At 45.8% G+C, this 25,904-nt stretch overlaps 1 protein-coding gene across 1 annotated transcript in view; it reads right to left on the minus strand.

The window, feature by feature from the left end:
* Positions 1-25,904, minus strand: part of WDR47 (WD repeat domain 47) — a 271,732-nt gene that overhangs the window by 159,425 nt on the left and 86,403 nt on the right. Inside the window, exons 3-4 of the mRNA XM_073592940.1 lie at positions 6,971-7,054; positions 6,752-6,836 (exon numbers count right to left, since the gene is read on the minus strand). Coding sequence (XP_073449041.1) covers positions 6,752-6,836; positions 6,971-7,054 — 169 coding nt within the window. The remainder of the gene's footprint in view (positions 1-6,751; positions 6,837-6,970; positions 7,055-25,904) is intronic.

The following is a 25,904-nucleotide window of genomic DNA, read 5'->3' on the forward strand; positions in this document are numbered from 1 at the left end:
TCGGCACTGGAGCAGGCCAGGGACCAACAGAGGGATGCCGCCATAGCCCTGCAGCTGCACTTGGAAGACGTGGAAAACCGAAGCCGCCGGAACAACTTGCGGCTTCGAGGGATCCCAGAAACGGCACAACAGGAGAACCTTGGGGAGACAGTGCGGGAGATTTTCCGCACAGTACTAGAAGAACCTCACCTGGAGATCGAACTAGATAGAGTCCACAGAGCTCTGGGCCCCAAATCTGACGACCCGGACAGACCGCGGGACGTAATTTGCAGACTTCATCGGTACACGCAAAAGGAGAATATCCTCCGACGCGCCTGGGAACATGGCGACGTGGAAATAGAGGGCACACACGCGAAGATCCTGCCAGACTTATCCAGAGCAACCCTGAAACGAAGAGCCCTTCTACGTCCGCTTTTGGATCTGGGGAAACAGCAGGGACTTGCATACAGATGGGGATACCCTCTTTCAGTGCTGTTCCGCGGAGCAAAGGGCTCCTTCTCTCTCCAACGCCCGGAGGACCTCCCAGCTCTCTTCCGATTTATGGAAGCGGAGCCGATCCAGGTTCCAGACTGGCTTCAACTTCTACCTCGCCCATCCGGAAGATCGGGATTCCTGAGGCCGCGTGACCCTCTGCCACCGAGACAACAGAGGAACAGACGCAGGAATCGGTCAGCCTCGGGAGGAGATATACGTGAGTAGGCCTTTGGCTGTCCATCCCTATCCAGCCGCAACCTTTTGTTGTTTTAGCGGGCGGCCCCCAAGTTCACGTTGGCAGACTATACTCCCTGAACACTAAACCCGTCTCCCCAGCGGAGTGATCAGTCATCTGACAGACCCCCGGGTGCTGAACAGTCCCTACACCTTTTTGTTTGCCTCGCCAGTATCGGGCCCGTCCTGCGCAAGGGCCCTCTTGCCTGTCTTTCCTGGGTGGCGTTACTGAGCCGGGGGAACTTTATCCGGCATCTCTAGGGGTCCCACTAGGGCTTGAGCTCAACAAGACTTACGAAATGCACAGAAGCTTACAGTGGATACCCCATCTGGATCTCTCCACAATCCCCTCCACTTCTGGATATAGAGGAACATTGCTCCACAAGAGTAGGATCAAGTATAGACACCCCCTCCAAACAACCATCGTATGGTCAGCTACGAGGTGAGGAAATGCTGCTCCTGCAAGAGACCCGCTTGTACTTTATCCCTTGGGGGGAGATGAGAGTATTCTAACTGTTTTAGCCCTTTGGGTCAGATGGGGTTTAATTAACCACCTTGGGGGGAGTGACTTGACATGACATGTTATCCAGGAACTTTAAACCCTTGCCATGGTACGGCTATTTTATTACCTGTGAGGTTGCCCGTACTTTAACTCACTCTATTCTGTTTCATTCTATGTTATTTCATTCCAAGAATCATATCCTAGTGACGTGTCTTGATGGCACACCCTCAGCTCATCTTATTTTGTGGTGTTGCTGTGGGTGTTATCTCAGGGAGATGTAACCCTGGTTTGGAGATGGGATGTTTGCCTATACGGTTTTACCTGTTGTTTTCATACGTTCATGGTACTCACACTGGTGCCTAAATATATTTGCTTAATTATAGGTTTCTAATGATTCATATTTGCTTATTTCATCAAATCGATTGTTTGCCTTAATTCCAGTTATATATTTTAATCAAATGACAAATCTAGATAGCCGGGTGTGGATGGAGGGGTGCGGGGGCTCTTCTCTCGGCCCTGTCCTCCCACCGTCCCAATTAGGAGTGCGCTCTGTTTACGACCTTTTGTCTGAGGAGCATAATAGCCGATTGGGCTACATTAGATTTTTTTCTCTAAGCTGCACACTCTAGTGCCAGCTTCCTTTTTTTTTTTTCTTCTCTGTAATTTTCTAGAGGTTCTGTCCCTCTTTATTCACCAACTTTTTCTCCTCTTGTTTATCCTATCTTCCCTCCCCTCTCCCCCCCTCCTCCCCTCCTCCCCCTGTCCCAAAATTTTACCCTTTTATATCCACCAGACAACTCGCAGAGATGAACTCTCTAAATATAGTCTCCTTAAACGTAAAGGGCCTATACACGCCCGAGAAGAGACGGATTTTGTTACATGATATGCGCCGCAAAGGTGCTGATATTGTTTTCCTACAGGAAACACACCTTAGAGAGGGGTCCTTGCCGACTCTTCAGAATAGATACTACCCGGTGGTGTACCATTCGAAATACAAGGAAGCTAAATCTAGGGGGGTGTCGATCCTGATCTCGGCAAGGATCCCATGGACACACACAGATGTAAAGCTTGACAGAGAGGGGAGATCTCTCCTCCTGAAGGGTAGGATAGGTGACGTTAAAATTACCTTGGCCAATCTGTACGCTCCCAATACGCACCAAGATACTTTTCTAAAGCGTCAGCTAGACCTACTTCTTCAATTCTCTGACGGACAATTGATCAAAGGAGGAGACTTGAACATCCCACTCTCACCCACGGAAGACACTTCCACTGGAGTGTCTTCGATCTCTTGGGACCTACGTAAACGTATTAGCGCAACATTGCACTCTTTACAATTGATCGACGTCTGGCGTCTCTTTCATGCAGGGGAGAGAGACTACACCTTCTTCTCCAAACCACATCAGTCATATTCTAGAATTGACTACTTCCTAATCCCCCACAGACACCTGCAAGCGATTAAAGAAACCACAATAGGGTCAATTACATGGTCTGACCATGCCCCGATAACCCTCCGCTATGCTCTTTCTGATTCCCTGCGGACTCAGAGACCACCATGGAGACTGAATGAGGGACTTCTGAAAGATCCAGTAGTCTTAGCTGAGGTAACTAAAGAAATAGGTCACTACTTCGCCTCTAATGATACCCCTGATTGTGATACTGGTTTGGTTTGGGAAGCCCACAAAGCCGTAATTAGGGGGATACTTATCAAACATGGCTCACGCATTAAACAGCAGAGGACTGCGCAACTGGAAACATTACTAAAGACACTAGAATCGTTAGAGACACGCCATAAACAAACACCCACAAGACAACTAGAATCAGAGCTAGACTTAGTTCGCATGCAGGTCACTGACCTCTTGCGATACAAAGCAAAAGCGGCACTACAGATTACTCGAAGGAAAATATATGAATCAGACAACAAATGCGGTCAGTTGTTGGCTCAGTCCCTCCGGGAACAAAGACTTGCTACATATATTCCACATATCACGTCGACTACAGGTCAGAAAGTCTCCCTACCCCAGCAGATAGCACAGGAATTTGGCTCCTATTACTCGTCTTTATACAACCTGACTGAAACACAAACCCCCTCAGAGAAAACAACAGATTATTTAGCGACTTCCCTCATGGCGTCCCTTCCGGAGGACGCTAAATCTCTTCTAGATGACCCTATTACCCTGCCCGAACTACAAATTGCATTAAAAAACTCCAAAACAGGTAAAGCCCCAGGCCCAGATGGCTCACCACCACCTATTACAAGTCTTTCCTGCCCTCCCTAGGCGGACACATGGTTAGACTTTATAACGCCCTAGGCTCAGGTAATAAGCACCATAGAGCCACTTTACAAGCACAAATAGCAGTCACACCGAAAGAAGGTATGGACCCAGGCTTATGTGGTTCTTACCGCCCAATCTCCCTCCTAAACACAGACCTAAAACTCTTCACAAAGATCATTGCCACAAGACTGCAACACCACCTCCCCGCGCTTATACATTTAGACCAGGTAGGTTTTGTCCCGACGAGGGAAGCTAGGGACAATACGACTAAAGTCCTCAACCTAATACACATCGCAAACAGCACTAAAACCCCATGCGTGTTCCTCGGGACAGATGCCGAAAAGGCTTTCGACCAAGTTAACTGGAAATTCATGTTCGCAACACTGAGACACATAGGCCTGGGAGACAGAATGTTAAACTGGATATCGGCGGTCTACTTGAACCCAACAGCGGTAGCTCGAGCTAACGGGGTAATGTCGGAAGTCTTTCCAACTACTAACGGGACCCGTCAGGGTTGCCCACTATCGCCGTTGCTCTTCGCTCTATCCCTGGAACCTTTTCTATGCCACGTCAGATAAAATCCCGACATTACAGGAGTAGAAACCAACAGAGAACAATTCAAGGTTTCCGCATATGCGGATGACTTGCTGTTCTCCCTTACAAAACCCATCATCTCGCTTCCTAGCCTTATGAAAGAATTTCACACCTACGGCCAACTAGCTAACCTGAAAATTAACTTCAGCAAATCTGAGGCGATGAGCATTGGAATCCCTACAACACAACTCTCACACCTCCAATCTAGCTTCCATTTTAAATGGTCCTCTACAGCCCTGAAGTACCTGGGTACGTTCATACCCCCAAAGCTTTCCCAACTGTTCAAGCTCAACTTTCCGCCCCTTTTAAATAAGGTCAAACAATTACTAGACAAATGGAACTGTGGGCTGCACTCTTGGTTTGGCCGCTGCAGCATTCTCAAAATGTCGATCCTACCCAAATTCATATATATCATGCAGGCCATTCCAATCCGCATCCCGGTAGACTACTTTAACCAGTTAAGAACAGCTTTTATACATTTCCTATAGGCGGGGAAGAAACCGCGTCTACACCGGGGGGTCCTCTCGCTGCCTAAACTTAACGGGGGATTGGCTATGCCAGATCTTCGAAATTACTATAGAGCGTCCCACCTGAGTAGACTCAGATTGGTGTCGTCATGCAAACACCAAATTATGGACAAGACTCGAACAGGCACAGACTGAGATCCCCCTGTCTAGAGCTCCATGGTGTCACGCCCCCCTCCCAACGGATATTACACGCCACCCTTTAATTGGTAACACAGTCCGGGTCTGCTCACATCTGATCCACACCTCTCCTCACTTCTCGCGTAACTCTCCACTCAGACCTATTCTAGGTAACGCTCAATTCAAACCAGGGATACGAGATAGGAGTTTCCTGAAACTGAAAGAGGAAGGTCTGTACCAAGCCTCTCACTTTAGCCCTATGGGAAGGTGGAAGACACTCTTGGAGCTTACCGACCCTAACGGTCAGTTCCGACTAGACTTTCTCAGAGCTATGCAGCTCCATCATTTTTTACGTTCCTTGCCACCTCCCCAGGATGCTAACCAAACCCTCACAACCATGGAGGTTCTTTGCTCGGAGCCAGGGAATCTTCCACACGCACTCTCACTTATGTACAAATTACTCATCACACCGCCGGGAGAGTACCAGGTTCAAAGCCTCACCAGATGGGAAAGAGAACTAAATTGTAGTTTCACAACCAATAAAAGACAACAAATCTTAACGTTCACTCATAAATCCCCTATATGTACCAAAATCCAGGAAACCAATTATAAAATCCTTACACACTGGTACAGAACTCCTGCTCTTCTGAAAACAATCTTCCCCTCTTCAACAGATGCCTGTTGGAGATGCCAGGAAGAAAGAGGTACACTCATCCATATTTTCTGGTCCTGCTCTAGGATCCAGATTTTCTGGAGAGAAGTACGCCAGATAATCCAAAAATTCACTGATCGCATCGTTCCTGATGATCCAGCTTATTTTCTCCTTCATGCGACTGACATACCAGCACGGTCCTACAAGAAATCAATCATACGGCATTTATTAGATGCAGCGAAAGTATGTATCCCATCCTTCTGGAAATCCCCTTACACACCATCCATAGCCTTTTGGCTTCAAAAAGTTGAGGAACTAAACCAGATGGAGGATTTAATCCTCACAAGCCAAAATAGACAGGAGCAATACACCAAAACCTGGCAGCTTTGGAACATCTTCAAGTACTCGGAGGAGGGGAAAATCCTTCTAGGCAAGTGACTCCATTCCTCACTAGATGTCTAGAAATGGAGAATAACTGACGACTGCCTTTTTTCCGTCTCTGCGAGATGCCACCCCTACCACTTCTTTCCCCCCCCCCCCCCCCTGCTCTCCCGTCCCCCCTTTCCCCCTTCTTCCCACCCATCCTTCCTTCCTCTCTCTCCCCCCCCCACCCCTTCTCTCTCTTTCTCTCCTGCTCCACCCTTTAATCTCTACTTGTTTCTTTCTTTTCTGATATCTATTTTTTCTCTCTTTGTAAAATACAAAATTGACAGGGAATCGTTCACGAAAGGATTATGTTACCCAGGAACATCTGTATTCAAATACAAGATATACAGTTAGATAGAGAAAATGAAAAGTCGGGTCATACATGTGTCACATGACTATAATAAATAAACTCCTCACACCAATAACCTTTTATAGGCCATACAAGGTTTATAGTTATGCATTTATGCATTTTATCTTGTTCAGTGCCTTCAATCTTAATTTCTGTATGTGAACCTCTGTCGTGGTTGTTGTAATTGCAACTATACCTTGTTATATGTATATGTATCCCGGTGAACTGGTTTCCTGATATAAATAAATAATTTTGAAAAAAAAAAAAAAAAAAAAAACAATATTCAGATGCAGAAAAGCCCACTGTTCACAATCATAAAAAAAAAAAAAAAAAAAAAAGTGTACTTCATTGATCTATGTATTTCCTATATTCAGGAGCGTTATAGAGTGCATAGCTGTGCATGTAAGCCAAGTAAAGACTATTCTTTGTGTTTACAAGCTACAAACTGTAGAACTGACAGATGCAGCCTTGCAAACTATATGTTTGCTGAAAACAAGCGTTGTTGCTCCCTGACAGAATGCTGCATAATCTGCTAACTTCACATTTCCATAAGGGAAAACTTACTAAAGGATGTAAGGTACACCCACATACAGAATATCTTACATGCTGTGGTTCCTCTTCTGCTGACATCGCATTGTTCACACAAAGTGCTTCCAAAAACTTCTGCTTTAGGATTATATATCGAAACCTGTACAGGACATTGGGAGAAGTATTAAAAGGTAAATCCTGGGTCTCTGATTTTATTTATGCAGTCAGGTAACATCATCCTACAACACTGTTATATTTAGACTATGTTTTATCAGTCACAATGATGCAATTCACCTTTTCTTGTCAAACTTTTCCATGCACTCCAGAGGCTGGATAAACTGAAGGACTTCATCCCACTGTCCATCAAGAATCAGCTGTCTAGAAATTAACATGAAAAACACAAATAAAAGACTTTCCACTGAAGAAAAAGCACACCATACACATTCTGTTAAAAACTACATTTTTATCTTGAGCAAGACTGCATCAGAGCTAGAAAAACATGTTCAGAAGTTTGTAAGAACAATTCTTATACATGCAAAAACCCCATAGCAGCAGAACCTATAAACATTATAAAAATCAAACACAGAATTTAGACGACAGTGACACATTAGGAAATTAGTCAAACGATCCCTTGTATTCTCCCCTGACAGGTTCTTTATACCCAATAAGAGTGTACAGTTTACTGACTAGGCGCTTAAAACATTTCAGAGTCTCAGTGGCTCCCATTTTCTGATATTTATATACATCCAGTCAAAACCTATCATCATGTGTGCAACTTCAAACACAGGGTGTACATGTACCTGGACCACAGTGTTTATATCTGCACTGAAAGACAAAACAAAAGAAATATAGGGTTCTGGCTGAAATATTTCCAGTCCCATGAGGTAATCAGCAAAATTCAGATATACCATCATTTAGGTTAGTTTAAATAACAGGTAACAGATGGGTATTAATGCGGTCAAGTAGCCAGTTCTCTTATCTCTCAATTGTCAGTGTCAGCATATCCAATTAATCACTGCCTCGTCCTAACAGGAAATTTAAGAGGAAAAGCTCTGATCCCGTCACACGAGAGGACTGCATGAGGAGAGAGATAGATAGATAGATAGATAGATAGATAGATAGATAGATAGATAGATAGATAGATAGATAGATAGATACTATCTATATCTATATATAGGATATCTATATCTATATATCTCCACAGAGTTGTGCTCAAAGGTTTGCATACCCTGGCAGAAATCATGAAATTTGAGTCTGACTCTTCATTGTACTCAATAGGAATCTCTGCACTATTGGAGTTTTTTTCCCTTCCTTTTGGGTAATCCACTGAATGCTCACGCCTGGTCCGTGGAGGCGCACGTCCATTGGTGCATGGCGTCTGTCCCCTGGAAATGCGCAATTAAGGATGATCTTCATTGAAGCTGACCGGCCACCTGTGTAGAAGGTCTGGGAGATCCTAGTAGGATTCCTGTTGCTCTACTAAGCCTGTTTAAACCCTCCTGAGTAAGGGCGGTCGCAGGCTTTCTGGTAAGCCTCCATTGTTTTCATTGAAAGGTGAAGGGCAGCACAAGTGGTGGAAAGCTTAAACCCTGGGTCATGCATTGCAATCTTCCTTTTGGATATTTTTATTTATGAACTAGGTTTGTCACTAAATTTTTGTGTTTTCATATGCATGTTTACTGGTAATGGAGGAATTATATATGGACTATTTTTTCACTTGATTTTTTTTTTTTTCACTTGATTATTGATCATCATTGTTACACTATTAGTATATCGTTTACAGTATCATATTCACTTTTAGTACTTATCTGGCGCTGCACTCTTATTTTATTTATATCTTTTTGTGCCCTATATTGGGGTTATAGTGTTCAACTGGAGGATATCTTTCACGGTTCCCTTTTATATCATTTATTCAATTTTCACATTTATCACGTACCTAGTGCAATTCTTCTTTTTTATTTTTTTGTTACAGGATATTGAAAATATGACTGATAATCTCCAAAATTGCACGAGGGCCACATTGTAGATTTTACAAATATTCACAGGCCGAAAAAAAAAAAAAAATCAGTTTATTTACGAATGAATGAACAAAATTTAATAAGATACCTGAACAAGGAAACTATTTTAGAGTTTACCCTTACGTCAGAATCCAAATCAGAGTCCTCCCTTAACGTCAGTGTCTCCGCACATCTGTGTCCCCATCAGCGGCATTCCGCACATCTGTGTCCCCATCAGAGGCATTCCGCACATCTGTGTCCCCATCAGAGCCTTTCTGCACATCTGTGTCCCCATCAGAGTTTCCCCCATATCTGTGTCCTGAAAGCACATTGCCCCCAATTGCCTCTTACATTGCTGTCACAGTAACGGCACAGTACAACTCTCCTGCACCACCCGGCTCCCGCCGGCTGCTACAGAAGCAGGCTGAAAGAGGCAGGATGGCTAATATAAACAGCAGGTTGGAGTCGGGAGGTGCTGATCACATCATTGGTTGCTAGGACACTGGCGGTCCTAGCAGACAATCCACAGCACAGCGTGAGAGGGGGTATGGGGAGCGGCTTCGTCTGCTGTTTGCCAGGACTTGCCCTACATACTGCCAAGAACAGTGTTTTTTGTTTTTTTTTGTTTTTTAAAGCAAGCAGACGGGCAATGCTGTGTCTGCAGTGTCTGAGTGAGCTGTGGGCTGGAGAAAACATACAAGCGGGCCAGATATGGCCCACGGGCTGGGGTTTGGAGAACCCTGATTTAAAGGATAGTGATCATACAAGGCTATTATCAAATAGTTTGGCTTCTTTTTTTAAATCATAACAGAAATCACCCAAATGGCCCTGATCAAAAGTTTACATACCCTGGAATGTTTGGCCTTGGTACAGACACATATAGGTTAAAATGGCAAATTAAAGTTTAATTTCCCACATCAATGGCTTTTTAAATTGCGACTAGTGTCTGCATATAAATAGTCAATGAGTTTGTTAGCTCTCACATGGGTGGCACTGAGCAGGCTAGATACTGAGCCATGGGGAACAGAAAAGAACGGTCAAAATACTCTGCATGCTCAGACAGCCCACTTTATATCCTCTTTGAAGAAGAGGTCCGATCTTTCCACTGCAACATCTGTGGAATATTTATGCAAGGGCATTGGCAAACACTCAGGTTATATTTCTAAGGTTTATGATGTACTGACTTCCGCAGATGCTAAGCTTCCTTACATGCACCGATGGGAGCAGGATACCAGGAAAACACTAGAACTAGCAGAATGGCACACGCTGGCACAACACACAGCAAGAACAGTAATTAACGCCTCATTGATAGAAGCCAACTACAAGGTGCTTCTAAGGTTCCCGGAAGCCTTCCCCCACTGTTTTAGAGATTGTGGTCAGAAGGGTAGAGCAAAACACATATGGTGGACATGTCCAAAAGTCAAAGATTTCGATTCACACCTGTAATTTCATTTACTCTCTTACTGGCGTTAACCTCAATAAATCTCCAAAACAGGCCTTACTTAGCCATCCAGTGGAGGGAGCCCCGAGGCCCACAAAAAGATTGATAGCATTTATCTTTACGGCCGTGAGAATCACTATTGCCAGATTGTGGAAATCTCCCACCCCCTCTTGAATTACTAAAAGCCAAGAGGTCTTGGATCATTATCAATGAACACCTTTCTGCTAGATTACGTGATCTGATGCTGATATTTCAGAAAACACGGAACCCTTGGATTAAACACCTAACGGGTGCCACTAGCTAACCCAACAAGGATCTCTGACGGGATCGGTTCTGATGCTCGCTTCTACTATCCTGGTTTTTCTCCTTGCTTTCTTCAAACTCCCAGAGTCTCTGGGAAATCTTCAGGGCCAATTATTGGCCGCACTGAGCTCTGTACTAAGCTTGGACACTCTATGGGAGTTCTGTTCGGTATCAGCTGGCGCTGGACTTCTGGCATTTGTTGATCTCTGCACTGAGGACTTTCAAATTGTGATTTCCCATGCAGAACTTCGGTTTGATATTGATTTTTGTATTATTTTCTGTTGAAACCTTTTGCTCATTGTGAACAGCCGCTGATGAGCTGAAATTTTATACCTTCTTTTGTAAAATTTCAATAAAAAAAATTGGAAACAAAAGAACTGTTATAAGACCTATATAACAAGGTAATGGAACTTTATAAAGATGGAAAAGGCTCTTTCTTACTATTCACTTACTTATTAAGAAGTGGAAAATTCCAGAACCTCTTGAAACCAAGAAAGATTGCAGTCACAGCTGCCAGAAGACCTGCTCGAGATAAAAGAAAAACCCACAGGTAACCTCAAGAGAAGTACAGGCTGCTGTAGACGGTGTGGTTGTTTCAAGGAGCCCAATATGACAATACTTGAACAAAATGGAGCTGCATGGTTGAGTTGCCAGAGAGAAGCCCTTACTGTGCGCCTATGCCACAAAAACCCCAGTTACAATATGCCTGACAACGCCTTGACACGTCTCACAGTTTCTGGCATACTGTAGTGACGAGACCAAAATAGATATTTATGTTCAGAACCACAAGTGTTATGTTTGGAGAGGGGTCAACAAGGCCTATAGGGACAAGAATATCCTCCCCACTTTAAAGCATGGTGGTGGCTCACTGATGTTTTGTGAGCTATACAGGCACAGAGAATCTTGTGAAAATTGATGGCAAGATGAATGCGGCATGTAATCAGGAAATACTGGCAGACAATTTATTCTTCTGCACGAAAGCCGCACATGGGATGCTCTTGGACTTTCCAGCAGGACAATAATCCCAAGCACAAAGCCAAGTTGACCCTCCAGAGGTTACAGCAGAAAAAGATGAAGGTTCTGGATTGGCCATCACAGTCTCCTGACCTTAATGTCATCGAGTCACTCTGGGGAGATCTCAAATGTGCAGTTCATGCAAGACGACCAAAGACACTGCATGATCTGGAGTCATTTTGCCAAGACGAATTGGCAGCTATACCACCTGCATAAATTCAGGGCCTCATAGACAACTATTACAAAAGACTGCACACGGTCATGCAGAAGGGGGCAATACACCATATTAAGAACTAAGGGTATGCAGACGTTTGAAAAAGGGTGATTTCATTTATTGCTGTGTTTTGTTTTACGATTGTGCCATTCTGTTATAAACACACACAGTTGGATATATTATATCACAATTTCTTTATCGTACATCATAGGACACAGAGCACCATAATAATGACTATTTGGGTTATACTCTACCTTTAGGTGATTGGACACTGGCAACCAATAGTAAGATGGTTCCTCCCATATAACCCCTCCTATAAAGGAAGTACCTCAGTTTTTTCGCCAGTGTCTTGAAGGTGATGGTCATGGCTGTTGAAGCTCTTAAAAATTCTTCAATGATGTCCCAGCGAGGACGTTATAATGCGATCCATTCGGATGGCATAACAAAAGCTAAAGTGGATGGTACCCGAGCCTCGGTTCAAGAGCAAGGTTTTGCTTGTAAACGTGTCCTATATAGGCGCTGGACCCTTGTTAAGTTGGTATTCCTGGTCAAACTTGCCCAAAGTAAACCAGAAAGGGTGCTTTACAGGTCCAGGGGTGTGGACCCGCCGTGATGGGGGAAGATTGGGCCTGGTAAAACAGGCCCTGCTGCTTGGGACGGTGAGTACTCCCTTTGGGAATTTTTTTATATATATTTCCCTCTGAGAAAAACCTGCTGGTAAACCTTAAATTGTGTCTGGGATTACAGATGGCCGGTATGGCGCGCATTTGAGCGGGCGTGCGCATGTGCCGCTGGCTTGTGTACGCCATCGGTGTGCGCGTGCACCGCTGCTGTGCGTGTCAGATGCGCCACATGCGTCAGGACGGCGCATGTGCCGTGCAGCAGGCATACCACTGATCATGTGGGCGCGCGCGCTCACTCTCAGGCTAAGGCTTTATAAGGATGGAGCTCCTGGTGTGCGCGTGGACAGCACAGAGCGATATTTGGGCACGTGAGACTGGAGGTTTTGGACACAGTTGTGACAGGCTGAAGGCTGATTATAGTTTGTGGGGAGTACTCTTTTTTCCTCGTATGTAAGCAATGTCTTCCAGAAAACGAGGTATAGGGAACAAGGCAAGCACAGGGGTAAGAGTACCTCCTTTAAAAACAGGAGATCAACCCCATGCTGATGCAGCCTCAGTTTCTCCCAAAAGACCTGCGACATCTGGCCTGGCTGAGCCATTACATTTGTCAGGCATAGTGGCCACTACCAATATACCTGCCTCGGCTTATGTTACAAAGGATGATTTGGCATCTGCCTTAGCGGGCCTTGAAGGCAAAATAGCTGGCATGATTGCCTCTGTAACACAGGGGGGAGGAAGCGTAATAGATCTCCCACCCCTGAGCCAAGTGGGGAGTCACTAGAGCACCAGGACTCTTATAGCCAGATGGGTCCAGGCGATCTGGAACCACAGTTGGCGGAGGATTTGGAAGAAGTGGTCATAAAAGATCAGGAGGAAGGAGAGGCTGAAGAATCCTCGGCTGAGCCTCCCATTCCCAAAAATAGTTTATCCAATCTCTGACGGAGATGGTACGAATTGGGTTTAAGTTACCCCCGGTTCAGGAGTCTGGACTCTCCTGTTCTACTTTGGGATCTTTGCGACCTTTATTACATTACTGGAGCAGGTGGTTTACGCGGACTGGGATCACCCTGACAGGATATACTTACCTCCAAAAAGGTTTTCTATCTTATATCCTATGGAGGAGAAGTTCAGGGAAAAATGGGGGACACCTTTGGTGGACGCTGCCATTTCTTCAGTAAATAAAAGTTTAACCTGCCCAGTGGATAATGTCCAGGTATTTAAGGATCTGGCTGATAAAAAGCTAGAGTCCTTATTAAAAGCCTCCTTTTCGGTGGCTGGTGCAGCAGTTCAGCCAGCAGTTGCAGCTATTGGGATTTGCCAATCCCTAAAGGATCGCTTTAAAAGGTTGGTAAAGAACCTACCTTGCCAGGAGGAATCTGCCGAGGAATTGACAGAGATTCCTCATGCTTTATGTTTTGCAGTGGACGCATTGAATGACTCAATCCAGCAGATGTCTCGTTTTGCGTTACTGTCAATCCATATGCACAGAGTCTTGTGGCTAAAGAACTGGTCTGCTGAGACGCCATGCAAAAGGCTACTCGCAGCTTTTCCATTCCATGGAGAACGCTTGTTTGGCGAGGATCTGGATAAATATATCCAAAAGATCTCTGGAGGAAAGAGTGCCCTACTCCCTATTAAAAAGAAAGGGAAGCAACCCTCTTATAAAATTCCCAATGCTCCAGGACCTAGTGCTTCTTCCCCCAAAGCGGTATTGACGGCCTCAGCCGTCTGGGTTTAAAAGACCCCAGGGTCAGAAGAAGCCCTGGACCCAAAAGCCACCCAAGCCCAACTCCAAGTCTACCTTGTGAAGGGGCGCCCCTGCTCTCATGGGTGGGGGGCAGGCTTTGGCTGTTTGTGGATGCCTGGGAAGAACTGGTCCAAGACAGATGGGTCATTTCCACTGTAAAATATGGTTACAGAATAGAGTTCCGGGAAATCCCCCCAAATCAGTTTCTGTACTCAAGGGTTTCGTCGGATCCAGAGAAAAGAAGATGCCTATTCCTAGCTTTACAGCATCTGCTGAAGCAGGGGGTAATTGTAAAGGTTCAGCACGAGGAAAGATTCAAGGGGTTTTACTCAAACCTTTTCACCGTGCCAAAACCAAATGGGGAAGTAAGGCCCATTTTGGACCTCAAGGCTCTCAACCTCTTTGTAGACGTCCGGTCCTTCCGTATGGAGTCGGTTCCTTCAATAATAAAATCTCTGAGAAAAGGGGATTATTTAGAGTCCATAGATATCAAGGACGCGTACCTTCATGTGCCGATCTTCGGTCCACATCAAAAGTTCCTACGTTTCGCAGTAGAGGGCAGAAATTTCCAATTCGTGGCACTACCATTCGGTCTGGCCAAGGCCCCCAGGGTTTTCACAAAGATTCTGGCTCCAGTGTTGGCTTCCCTAAGGTCTCAGAAGGTCTCCGTAGTAGAATATCTGGACAATCTTCTCCTAAGGGATTGCTCTTGCCTCATACTGGTTCAAAACGTGCCAAGAACAGTACGGGTTTTACAACGCCTAGGTTGGATTCTAAATATGGACAAGTCAGCCCTTTGTCCGACCCAAGACTTGGTGTATCTGGGTCTGGTCTTGGACACCGCCCAAGAAAAGGTGTTTCTGCCCCCCTTAAAGGTCGTCTCCATAGTGGAACTCGTCCGGAAGTTGAAAAAAGAACCAACACCTTCTATTCGGCTGTGCATGGGGTTGCTGGGAAAGATGGTGTCGTCCTTCAACGCAGTGCCATATGCACAGTTCCACTCCAGAGTGTTCCAGAACAGTATTCTAAAAGCCTGGGACAAGTCTGCTCGAACCTTGGATCAACCTATTGTTCTATCTCCACAGGTACTATAGAACCTCTCTTAGTGGTTAAGAACCAGCAATTTGAAAAAAGGGAAATCTTTCCCACCAACAGCCTGGAAAGTGGCAACTACAGACGCCAGTCTTCTCGCCTGGGGAGCAGTCCTGGAGGAGGCGTCTGTTCAGGAAATATGGTCCCAGACAAAAAGGACCCTGCCCATCAATCTATTGGAGATTCGGGCAGCTCGTCTGGCTCTGTGATTCTGGACATCCAGATTGCGGGGGTCTTCCTGTTCGAGTCCACTCCTACAACTCCACGGTAGTGGCATATATCAACCACGAGGGAGGTTCCAGGAGTCGGGCAGCCCAAAGAGAAGTAAATCATATATTGACTTGGGCAGAAAAACATGTGCCGTTTCTTTCGGCAGTGTTTATCCCGGGGGTGGACAATTGGCAGGCAGATTTCCTAAGTCGCCAGAAATTGTTGCCAGGGGAATGGAACCTGCATCCCAAGGTTTTTCTACAGATCTGTCAACACTGGGGGACCCCAGATGTGGATCTGCTGGCATCCAGATTTAATGTCAAGCTGGACAGGTTTGTATCCAGGACCAAGGATCCGCTTGCTGTCGGGATAGACTCATTAGTAGTTCCTTGGGATCAGTATTCTCTGATGTATGCCTTCCCTCCGATCCAAATTCTGCGGCACTTACTACGCAGAATACAGGAGGAACAAAAGCCAGTGATCCTAGTGGCCTCAGCGTGGCCCCGGAGACCATGGTACTCGGAGATTGTAAAGTTGGTAGTGGGGGACCCATTGGTCCTTCCATGCCGTCCAGACCTGTTGTCTCAAGGACCCATATTCCATCCTTCTTTACGGTTGCTGAATTTGATGGCTTGGCTATTGAGACCAGACTATTGAAAGACCGTGGTATTATGGGTTCAGTCTTGTCTACTTTGATAAACGCTAGAAAGTCGGTTTCTAGAGCTATCTATTATAGAGTCTGGAAATCATACAGTTCTTGGTGTGAAAAAAGGAAATGGAACCCTCGTAGGTATACGATTGGAAGAGTTCTTGCCTTTCTTCAAGCAGGAGTAGACTTGCAGCTGGCTTTAGGGACAATTAAAGGACAGATTTCTGCGTTTTTTTTCCAGAGACCAATTGCATCCCATTCTTTGGTGCGAAGCTTTGTCAAGGGAGTAACACACCTGAGGCCGTCGGTTAAACCGCCTTTATGTCCCTGGGACCTAAATTTGGTGCTGTCAGCCTTACAGAGTCAACCGTTTGAACCTATTAGGCATATTCCTTTTGTCCTATTGACCAGAAAATTGTTTTTTTTGGTGGCTATAACATCGGCTAGAAGGATGTCAGAATTGGCCGCCCTTCCTTGCAAGGAACCTTTTTTGATTCTTCATCAGGACAGAGTGGTCATGCGCCCTCGTCCGGATTTTCTACCGAAGGTTGTTTCCAAATTTCATTTGAATCAGGATATCATTTTACCTTCCTTTTTTCCAAACCCTAAGACTAGGGAGGAAAGGTCGCTTCACTCACTGGATGTGGTGAGGGCGATCAAAGTTTACTTGAAAATGTCAGCTCCCTTTCGGAAGACTGTTTTTTGTCCTGCCAGAGGGTCCTAAGAAAGGACAGCCGGAAACAAGTTCAACTATATCTAGGTGGATTCGCCAGACTATTATGCAGACGTATGGATTAAAGCGCAAGGTTCCACCTTGGGATTTAAAAGCACACTCCACTAGAGGGGTTAGTGCATCATGGGCAGTACGCCAACAAGTGTCTATGGCTCAGGTTTGCAAAGCGGCCAATTGGTCTTCAGTTCTTACGTTCACCAGGTTTTACCAGGTGGATGTTAGATCACCCCCTCAGGTGCATTGCTTTAGGACATCCCAAATAGTCATTATTATGGTGCTCTGTGTCCCGTGATGTACGATAAAGAAAAACGGATTTTTAAAACAGCTTACCTGTAAAATCCTTTTCTTGGAGTACATCACGGGACACAGAGGTCCCTCCCCTCTTTCTGGGATCTTCATTGCTAGCTACAAAACTGAGGTACTTCCGGTATAGGAGGGGTTATATGGGAGGAACAGTCTTACTATTGGTTGCCAGTGGCCAATCACCTAAAGGTGGCGTATAACCCAAATAGTCATTATTATGGTGCTCTGTGTCCTGTGATGTACTCCAGGAAAAGGATTTTACAGGTAAGCTGTTTTAAAAATCAGTTTTTTTCAGGTATTTACCAAAAAATATTCAAGCTATAGTTATATAATGGATATGGGTGGGAAGTGCACACTCTCGGACTTAATTTGAGGGTTTAGGAATTACAGCTCTAAAGAATAGCCACCCCGCCACCCCTTTTTTTTTTCCAAGGGACCAAAAGTAATTGGACAATTGAATCAAAAGCCGTTTCATGGCCAGGTGTGGGCTACTCCATTATTTCTTCATCAATTAAGCCGGTAAAAGGTCTGGGAGTTGATTCTAAGTGTAGCATTTGCATTTGGAATCTATTGCTGTGAACTTACACCATGCGTTCAAAAGAGCTGTCCATGCAAGTGAAACAGGCCATTGTAAAGCTTCAACAACTAAAGAAATCCATCAGAGAGATAGCAGCAATGTTAGGAGTGGCCAAATCAACAGGTTGGTACATTCTGAGGAAAGAGCAACGCACTGGTGAGCTCAGCAACATAAAAAGGCCTGGATGCCCACGGAAGACAACAGTGGTAGATGATCGCAGGATCCTCGCTACGGTAAATAAAAACCCATTCACAACATCCAGACAAGTGAAGGACACTGTCCAGGAGGTGGGCGTATCATTGTCAAAGTCTACAATCAAGAGTAGACTTCACAAGAGCAAATACAGAGGGTTCACCACAAGATGCAAACCATTCATAAGCCTGAAGAATAGAAAGGCCAGATTAGACTTTGCCAAAAAAAAAAGAAAAACACATCTAAAAAAATTCTTTGAATGGATGAAACTAAGATTAATCTGTACCAGAATGACACAAATAAAAAAAGTGTGGAGAAGGCTTGGAACAGCTCATGATCCAAAGCACACAACGTCATCTGTAAAAAATGGTGGCGGCAGTGTGATGGCATGGGCATGCATGGCTTCCAGTGGCACTGAGTCATTGGTGTTTATTGATGTGACAGAAGACAGAGGCAGCCGGATGAGTTCTGCAGTGTTTAGAGATGTACCGTCAGCCCAGATTCAGCCAAATGCAGCAAAGATGATTGGACGGCGCTTTACAGTACAGATGGACAAGCTACCCAAATGACCCTAGTGATTTTGGCCTGATAACATGCACACAAGTTGACACAAAGGGGTTGGAATGGCTATTAAAAGGTAACCTCACCTGTGATCGGTTTGCTTGTAATTAGTGTGTGTGTATATATAAAAAGGTCAATGGGGGGGGGCGTGTCCTGGACATGAAGCAGTAAGGATGTGTCTGGTCCCTGCTCCGCATCCACCGCAGCTAACACAGCAGAACACCGGCGTTCCTGAGCCTGAAAACGGCTCAGGACATGTCCAACGGTGGCGGAAAAGGATCCAGGACCCGGGGGCAGATAAAACCCGACAAGGGCAGCTGGATTCGTATTTTCCCCAAGACCCGCAGCAAGGCGCCCGAAAAATCCAAGATGGTGTCAGCCTGGCAAAGCCTCCAAGCAGCACGCGGTGCCACAGACACAGCCTGCACTGCTAGCAGCATCACCACAGCCATCCCCAGAACTGGTGAGTGACTCTGCACCCGTGGCTTCCCTGGGATCCACTGTCTCCAGAACAGAGGGATCAGATATAGCAGATCTCATGGATGATGGGGACATTAAAAGGCACATATGGTCTCTCCCTACCAGAGAAGACCTGGAGAGATTTACATCCAGAGTAGAAAAAGCCTTTGAGGAGGATATTGCCCAGCTTAAAGAAGTCACCACACACCTAGGAACCAGAGTAGAGACACTAGAACAAAGATTAGAAGAGACCCTCCCCACCATATCAGAGTTATAGATGAGATGTGCTGCCCAGGATCAGAGGATGGAAACATTACTCTCCCAACTTGATGATTTTGAGAACTGCAGCAGACGCGCAAACATTCACATCCGTGGTCTGCCTGAAGCTACTGCCCCAAAGGATATCATCCCCTCATTTCAGGGAAATTCTGAGGCTCCCAGAACCTGCTGTCGAAATCGATCGTGCCCATTCTCAAGACACAGACAACCCCAGGGATATCATATGCAAATTGCACAAATACACCCTTAAAAAAGAGCGTATTATGCAGAAGATGCTCAATAAGCCTTTTTTTTACTCTGATGGCGCCTACCTCTTTTTCTACCAGGACATCTCCAGAGGCACCCTCATGCAACGCAGGGCCCTAAAACCTGTACTGGTAGCCCTTCAAGAAGCAGGCCTACCTTATCGCTGGGGTTTCCCATTCTACTTGCAGGCGACTAAAGATGGCCGCCCGGTTCCTTTACGCACCAAAGACGACTTCCCACACTTCCTTTCAGCTCTTGGACTAGGCACGATTGACTTCCCAGACTGGTGTGGAGACGCAGCCGCCATCATCAGGATATGGATGCATCACCTGGCCCCTAACTCAGAGAGACTGATGACTCAATCCGGACCTGGAGCTACATTTACCTCTCAAGACCAACCTAGGTCCTGTTACCTAATTTACCTGCGGGACAGAAGCTAGACGCACACCCTGGGGCCGTACATGCGAGCTAGTTTTTGTTGAGAGTTTGGACTGCCCTGAAAGACTGGCACAAATCTGCCCCTGACGCAAACTTGCCATGCTTGGGCCCTGTCCCTGAAGCCTTATTTATGTGGCCTTAACCTTATGGGTTACACCCATATTCCCGCAACCACCTAAGAGCGCACACCTGGACACCTGGTGTCCCAGTACAGCTCCTAAAAAGGTGGGAGCGGAGTGGACCCCCCTTCCTCGTACCTTCCTCCATGCCAACCCACGACCCCCCTGTAGGCCACCCACATACGGGTTTTGATCCAATTTGGGATGACAGGTCCAGACCAGGTGGGCCTCCTGTTTCAGGGAAGCCCCCCGGGTCCAGCCTGCAGTTATTTAGAGCCATTGTTTGGTTTTTTGATAGTTTACTTTGATAATGTTCTTATAGATGTTAACATTTGTCTCTTTCCCTCCCATCCTTCCCCTCTTTCTCTGCCTCTTTTTCCCACACCTTTTTCTCTGACAGGATCCACTCGGACCACACCACCAGGATCGACATCAGCGCGTCACATTGTGTTCCCATGGCAGATGTCAAGGTAATTTCGTATAATGTTCGTGGTCTTTGCTACCCCTGTAAACGTAGCAAACTATGGTGGGAACTGAAAAAACTCAAGGCACAGGTCGTCTTTCTAAAGGAGACACATTTTACCCACCAATCAATACCCAAATTGCCCACCCACCTCTATAGTCAGTGGTATATCAGCACCTCCCCGATTAGCAAATCCAGAGGTATGGCAATAGCTGTTCACAAAAACTGCCCTTTCCAGCATGCGAGTGATTTAATTGACCCTCAAGGATATGTTTTTTTAAAAAGGGACCATTGCGGGTATAAAATACACTTTTTGCCAATATCTATGCCCCTAATTCAAACCAATTGACCTTTATTGACGCTGTCCTGGAACGCCTGGCAGGGTTCAGAGAGGGCTCCCTGATTTTAGGGGGCGACTTAAAAGTAAGCCCAAACCCTTCACTGGATACATTGCACAGACGACCTACACATTCACATGCCTTCCTGAAACACTTCCATAAATCCCTCCAGACCGCAGGTTTAGTGGATAGCTGGAGGGTTCTCCACCCCACAGATAGGGACTACAGCTACTATTCAAAGGTGCACAATGTGTACACCAGAATAGACCTGCTCTAAGTAGACCGACCCACTATGGAACTACTACAGTGTTCGTCTGTCGAAAATATAACGATATCGGACCACGCTCCGATTACCATCACCCTCGCACTGCCCTCAGGTACTCATAGGGCCTGGACTTGGCGGCTTAATGAAAATCTGTTAGACGACCCGGTAGTAGAGTCAAAGATCTCAGAAGCACTGCAACACTATTTTCGAGAAAACACCACTAAAGACCTTAGGGATTAGACGATCTGGGAATGCCACAAAGCAGTAATAAGAGGTGAGCTTATTACCCTGGGTAAAAAACTAAAAAGGGAGCGACAGGCGGACTTTCATAGAGTACTTTCCGCACTCCAGCAGGCAGAACTCAAACAGGACCCAGAGGCTCTGAAGGAACTGATCAAGCTTAGAGAATGGTTCTCACGCTTACTGGAACGACAAGCGCATAGGTATTATGAACATAGCAACAATGCGGCCGTATGCTGGCGAGAGCCTTGCGTACTAAACGAGCCCAGACGCAAATACACAAACTCTGTTCCTCCTCAGGGGAACTGATGTTTAAATCCTCCCAGATAGCCTCGGGATTCCGCGATTATTATGCTGCCCTCTACAACCTTGAAGCTATGACCCCAGAGACCAAGACAGATTTCTTAAAATCCGCGAATACCTGACCATAAACAGGTTACCACCCCTGACTGAAGACCAACAAACTGAATCCCCAATTACTAAAGAAGAGATCGAATCCACTATTAAATCACTGCCTACCGGGAAAAGTCCAGGCCCAGACGGGTTCACTAAAGCGTACTATAAAAAATTCTCCCCAACACTTGCAAGTCCTTCGTGCAACTATTTTAACTCTCTGACAAAAAGGTAACAACATACCCCCGGAGGCTGTACTAGCACACATTTCGGTTATACCGAAGGAAGGCAAAGACCCCACTGCCCCACAAAGCTACCGCCCCATATCCCTACTGAATACTGATGTGAAGATATTGGCAAAAATTTTGGCACACCGACTGAAGTATTTTATACCCCACGTAGTCCACCCTGACCAAACAGGTTTTATCACAGGGCGAGAAGCTAGGGACAACTCCATCCGTGTGATCCAGCTTATCCACTGGGCTAAAAAACGGGAAGAACCCCTTTCCTGCTTGATATTTTCTACAGATGCTGAGAAGGCATTCGATCATATTGACTGGTCCTACCTGCCTGCAGTCCTAGATACATTGGGATTAGGCTCCAATATGCTAGCCTGGATACAGGCCCTCTATATAGAACCTAGTGCACAGGTCAAAGTCAATGGCATTCTTTCATCCAAGTTCCTGATCGGGAATGGCACGAGACAGGGGTGTCCTCTTTCGCCCCTCCTCTCCGCATCGGCTCTTGAGCCTTTATTGCGCAAGGTAAGGGCGAACACAAACATCAGAGGCCTAACTGTAGGTAACCTAGAGCACAAACTATCAGCCTACGCAGACGATGTACTGTTCCACCTAACTAACCCCCTGATCGCACTGCCAGTCCTGATGGAGGAACTCCAAAGTTAGGGACACACTCGAACTTTAAAATCAAATACGCAAAGTCTGAAATTCTGCCCATACAATTATCCCCAGCCATAACAGATAACCTAAAAACAGCATTCCCCTATACATGGACCGAGACCTCCCTACGCTATTTAGGCATACAACTGACCGTTTTGACACATTATACATGACAAACGACCCCAGGTTGATATCCGCAGTTAAACAGGACTTGCAGCACTGGACGAAAACCGCCTTCACATGTTAGGGAGAGTGAATATAATAAAAATGAACGTCTTACCTAGGATACTGTTCTATATGCAAATGCTCCCTATACCCCTACCCAGATTTTTTTTTTGCCCAAATGTCCCACATGCTCACCAAGTTTATATGGAACTCCCAGAAGTCACGTATAGCCCTGAGGGTACTGAAACGTCCAAAGCGCTCTGGGGGTTTGGTTGTTCCAGACCTACAAAGAAATCACCAAGCTATTGCCCTCCAGAGGATCCTAAACTAGCGCTTTCACGACCAGTCTAAACTGTGGGTTACTATGGAGAAGTACATGGCTGGGAGGAATTTGGCATACGCCACGTGGCTTTCGCGGGATCACAGGGGGTTGTCAAAAGATACGTCCCCCCTGATGAGCTCTTCGCGCAGAACGTGGGACTGAATCAACCGAGCACTGGGTCTGGCCCCCCCTGTCGCAGCTGGGAAGGTACCTTTGGTTCCCCCTGGGGAGCAAGCGGATATCTTTGGAGCGTGGGTGGATGACAGGAATGCTAGCTGCGGGAAACTGTTGAGAGACGGAAAAATTATACCCTTTGAATCTCTGACGATCAGACCTGGGAGACCACAGATGAACTTCTGGAGGTACAGACAGCTACACCATTTTTTCAAGACACATAGTAGCTCTATCAGAGATATCACATCACTCACCCCTTTTGAGGGCCTATTCATAGCAGACGAAACAATCCCATGAATGGTTTTGGAACTTTACCTACTACTGGGGTCCTCGGCCTCGACATCCAAACCCATCTTTATACGAGCCTGGGAGAGACTTGGGGCACGAGTTCACAGGGCCTCAACTAACACACCTTTACCAGCTTACCCACTCCAGCTCTGCTGACTCTAAAATGCAAGAGACAAACTATAAATTATTATCACGTTGGTATAGGGTCCCCGCAGATTTGGCACGGATGTACCCTACCGGCTCTGAATCATGCTGGTGGGGATGTGGGGGTCGAGGAACCCTATTGCACTTGTGGTGGGAATGCCCACTGATTATGCCTTTCTGGAGGGATATTAGGGACCAGGTTAAGGAAGTTCTAGGGATAGATGCCCCCTTTCCCTGGTCCACTTCCTCTTGCACATCCCTCCCATGCCAATAAGTTGTTACAAAAAGAACGCACTACCCCACCTGCTGAATGCTGCTAGGCGGCTACTTCCTATTTATTGGAAGAGGGCACAGATACCAAGCAGGGAAGAGTGGATGAGCAAGGTAAATGATATCAGGGAAGCAGAGGAATGGATTGCAAAATGTAAAGGCAATAGAGTTAAGCATACCGCCACATGGTCACTTTGGACAGATCACTTTTCTGATCACATGCAAATACCTTCTAGCTTAGATGTGTCACTAATAAAGTTAGCGGACCCAACTCTGGGCCACCAGGTCTGACCGAGACAGTAGCTAGCAACAACCCCCTTAGACTGGAGCACAGACTGCGAGCATTGTATACTCATGTTTTGCAAGAAGATACGATAACCAGGCGGCTGATCATCCGGGACGGGCCACGTGAGACCCTCATGAGCTTAAGGTGAGATCCTGAACCCCCCCCCATACCTCCCTCTGTCTTCCTCCTATCTCCCCTCTATGACCATCCCCAAACCCCCCTCCCCTTCTCGTCTCTTTCTCTCCCTACCCACTTTAACAGTTAAGCACTGTCAAGGGTTATACTGTTGATAAGCCTAATAACGGACGCCCTAAGAATATTAAGATAGTTGGGCACGGCAAGTCCTACAGCTAATACACATGCCTCCTACATGAAAGCAATAATGTTGTGACCCCCCACTGTGGGAACCCGGAGGAACCCGGGAGCGGCACGGGCTTTGGCGAAGCGCCAGAGGTTAGTTGGAGGCCTTGACCAGCCCCCCTCCTTTGGTGCAGAGCCTGAACTAGGACACTTGTTTCGCCCATGGGGTATAGATAGAGATCTTAAACCTGTCACAGATAGATACCCGGAAAGGGCACTTAGACTATTCCCCCTATTCTTGAAAATAACCTTCTTAATGTCATAATCACCTCTGTTTTCATATGTTCCTTTTCCGTTTGTTCTGATGTAAAGATAAAATGTTTGTCACTGTTAAACACAAGTCATACCTGTATGTAAAGCTGTGACTGAACACAATAAAAAAAAAAAAAAAAAAAAAAAAAGTTTTTTTTTTTTTTTTTTTTTTTTTTTATAAAAAAGGGTCAATGAGTTTCTGGACTCCTGACAGACCCTTGCATCTTTCATCCAGTGCTGCACTGACGCTTCTGGATTTTGAGTCATGGGGAAAGCAAAAGAATTGTCAAAGGATCTGCGGGAAAAGGTAATTGAACTGTATAAAACAGGAAAGGGATATCGATCCAAGGAATTGAGAATGCCAATCAGCAGTGTTCAAACTCTAATTAAGAAGTGGAAAATTAGGGGTCCTGTTGAAACCAATCTATGGTCAGGTAGACCAACTAAAATTTCAGCCACAACTGCCAGGAAAATTGTTCGGGATGCAAAGAAAAACCTACAAATAAATTCAGGTGAAATACAGGACTCTCTGAAAACATGTGGCGTGGCCATTTCAAGATGCAAAATAAGTAGGCACTTGAAGAAAGATGGGCTGCATGGATGAGTCGCCAGAAGAAAGCCATTACTACGCAAATCCCACAAAGTATTCCGCTTACAATATGCCAAACAGCAGAGAGACAAGCCTCAAACCTTCTGGCACAAAGTCATTTGGAGTGATAAGACCAAAATTTAGCTTTTTTATCATAAACACTACATTTAGAGAGGAGTCAACAAGGCCTATGATGAAAGGTACGCCATTACTACTATGAAACACGGAGGGGGATCGCTGATGTTTTGGGGATGTGTGAACTATAAAAGGCCCAGGAAATTTGGTAAAAATTGATGGAAAGATGAATGCAGTAGGTTATCAAAAATACTGGAGGAACATTTGCATTCATCAGCCAGGAAGCTGCGCATGGGACGGACTTGGACATTCCAACATGACAATGATCCAAAACACAAGGCCAGGTCAACCTATCATTGGCTACAGCAGAATAAAGTGAAGGTTCTGGAGTGGCCATCTCAGTCTCCTGACCTAAATATCATTGAGCCACTCTGAGGAGATCTCAAATGTGCAGTTCATGCAAGACAGCCCAAGAATTTTTGCCAGGAGGAATGGGCAGCTTTACCAT

The sequence above is a fragment of the Aquarana catesbeiana genome, linkage group LG07, assembly GCF_042186555.1.
Source record: "Aquarana catesbeiana isolate 2022-GZ linkage group LG07, ASM4218655v1, whole genome shotgun sequence".
NCBI lineage: Eukaryota > Metazoa > Chordata > Amphibia > Anura > Ranidae > Aquarana > Aquarana catesbeiana.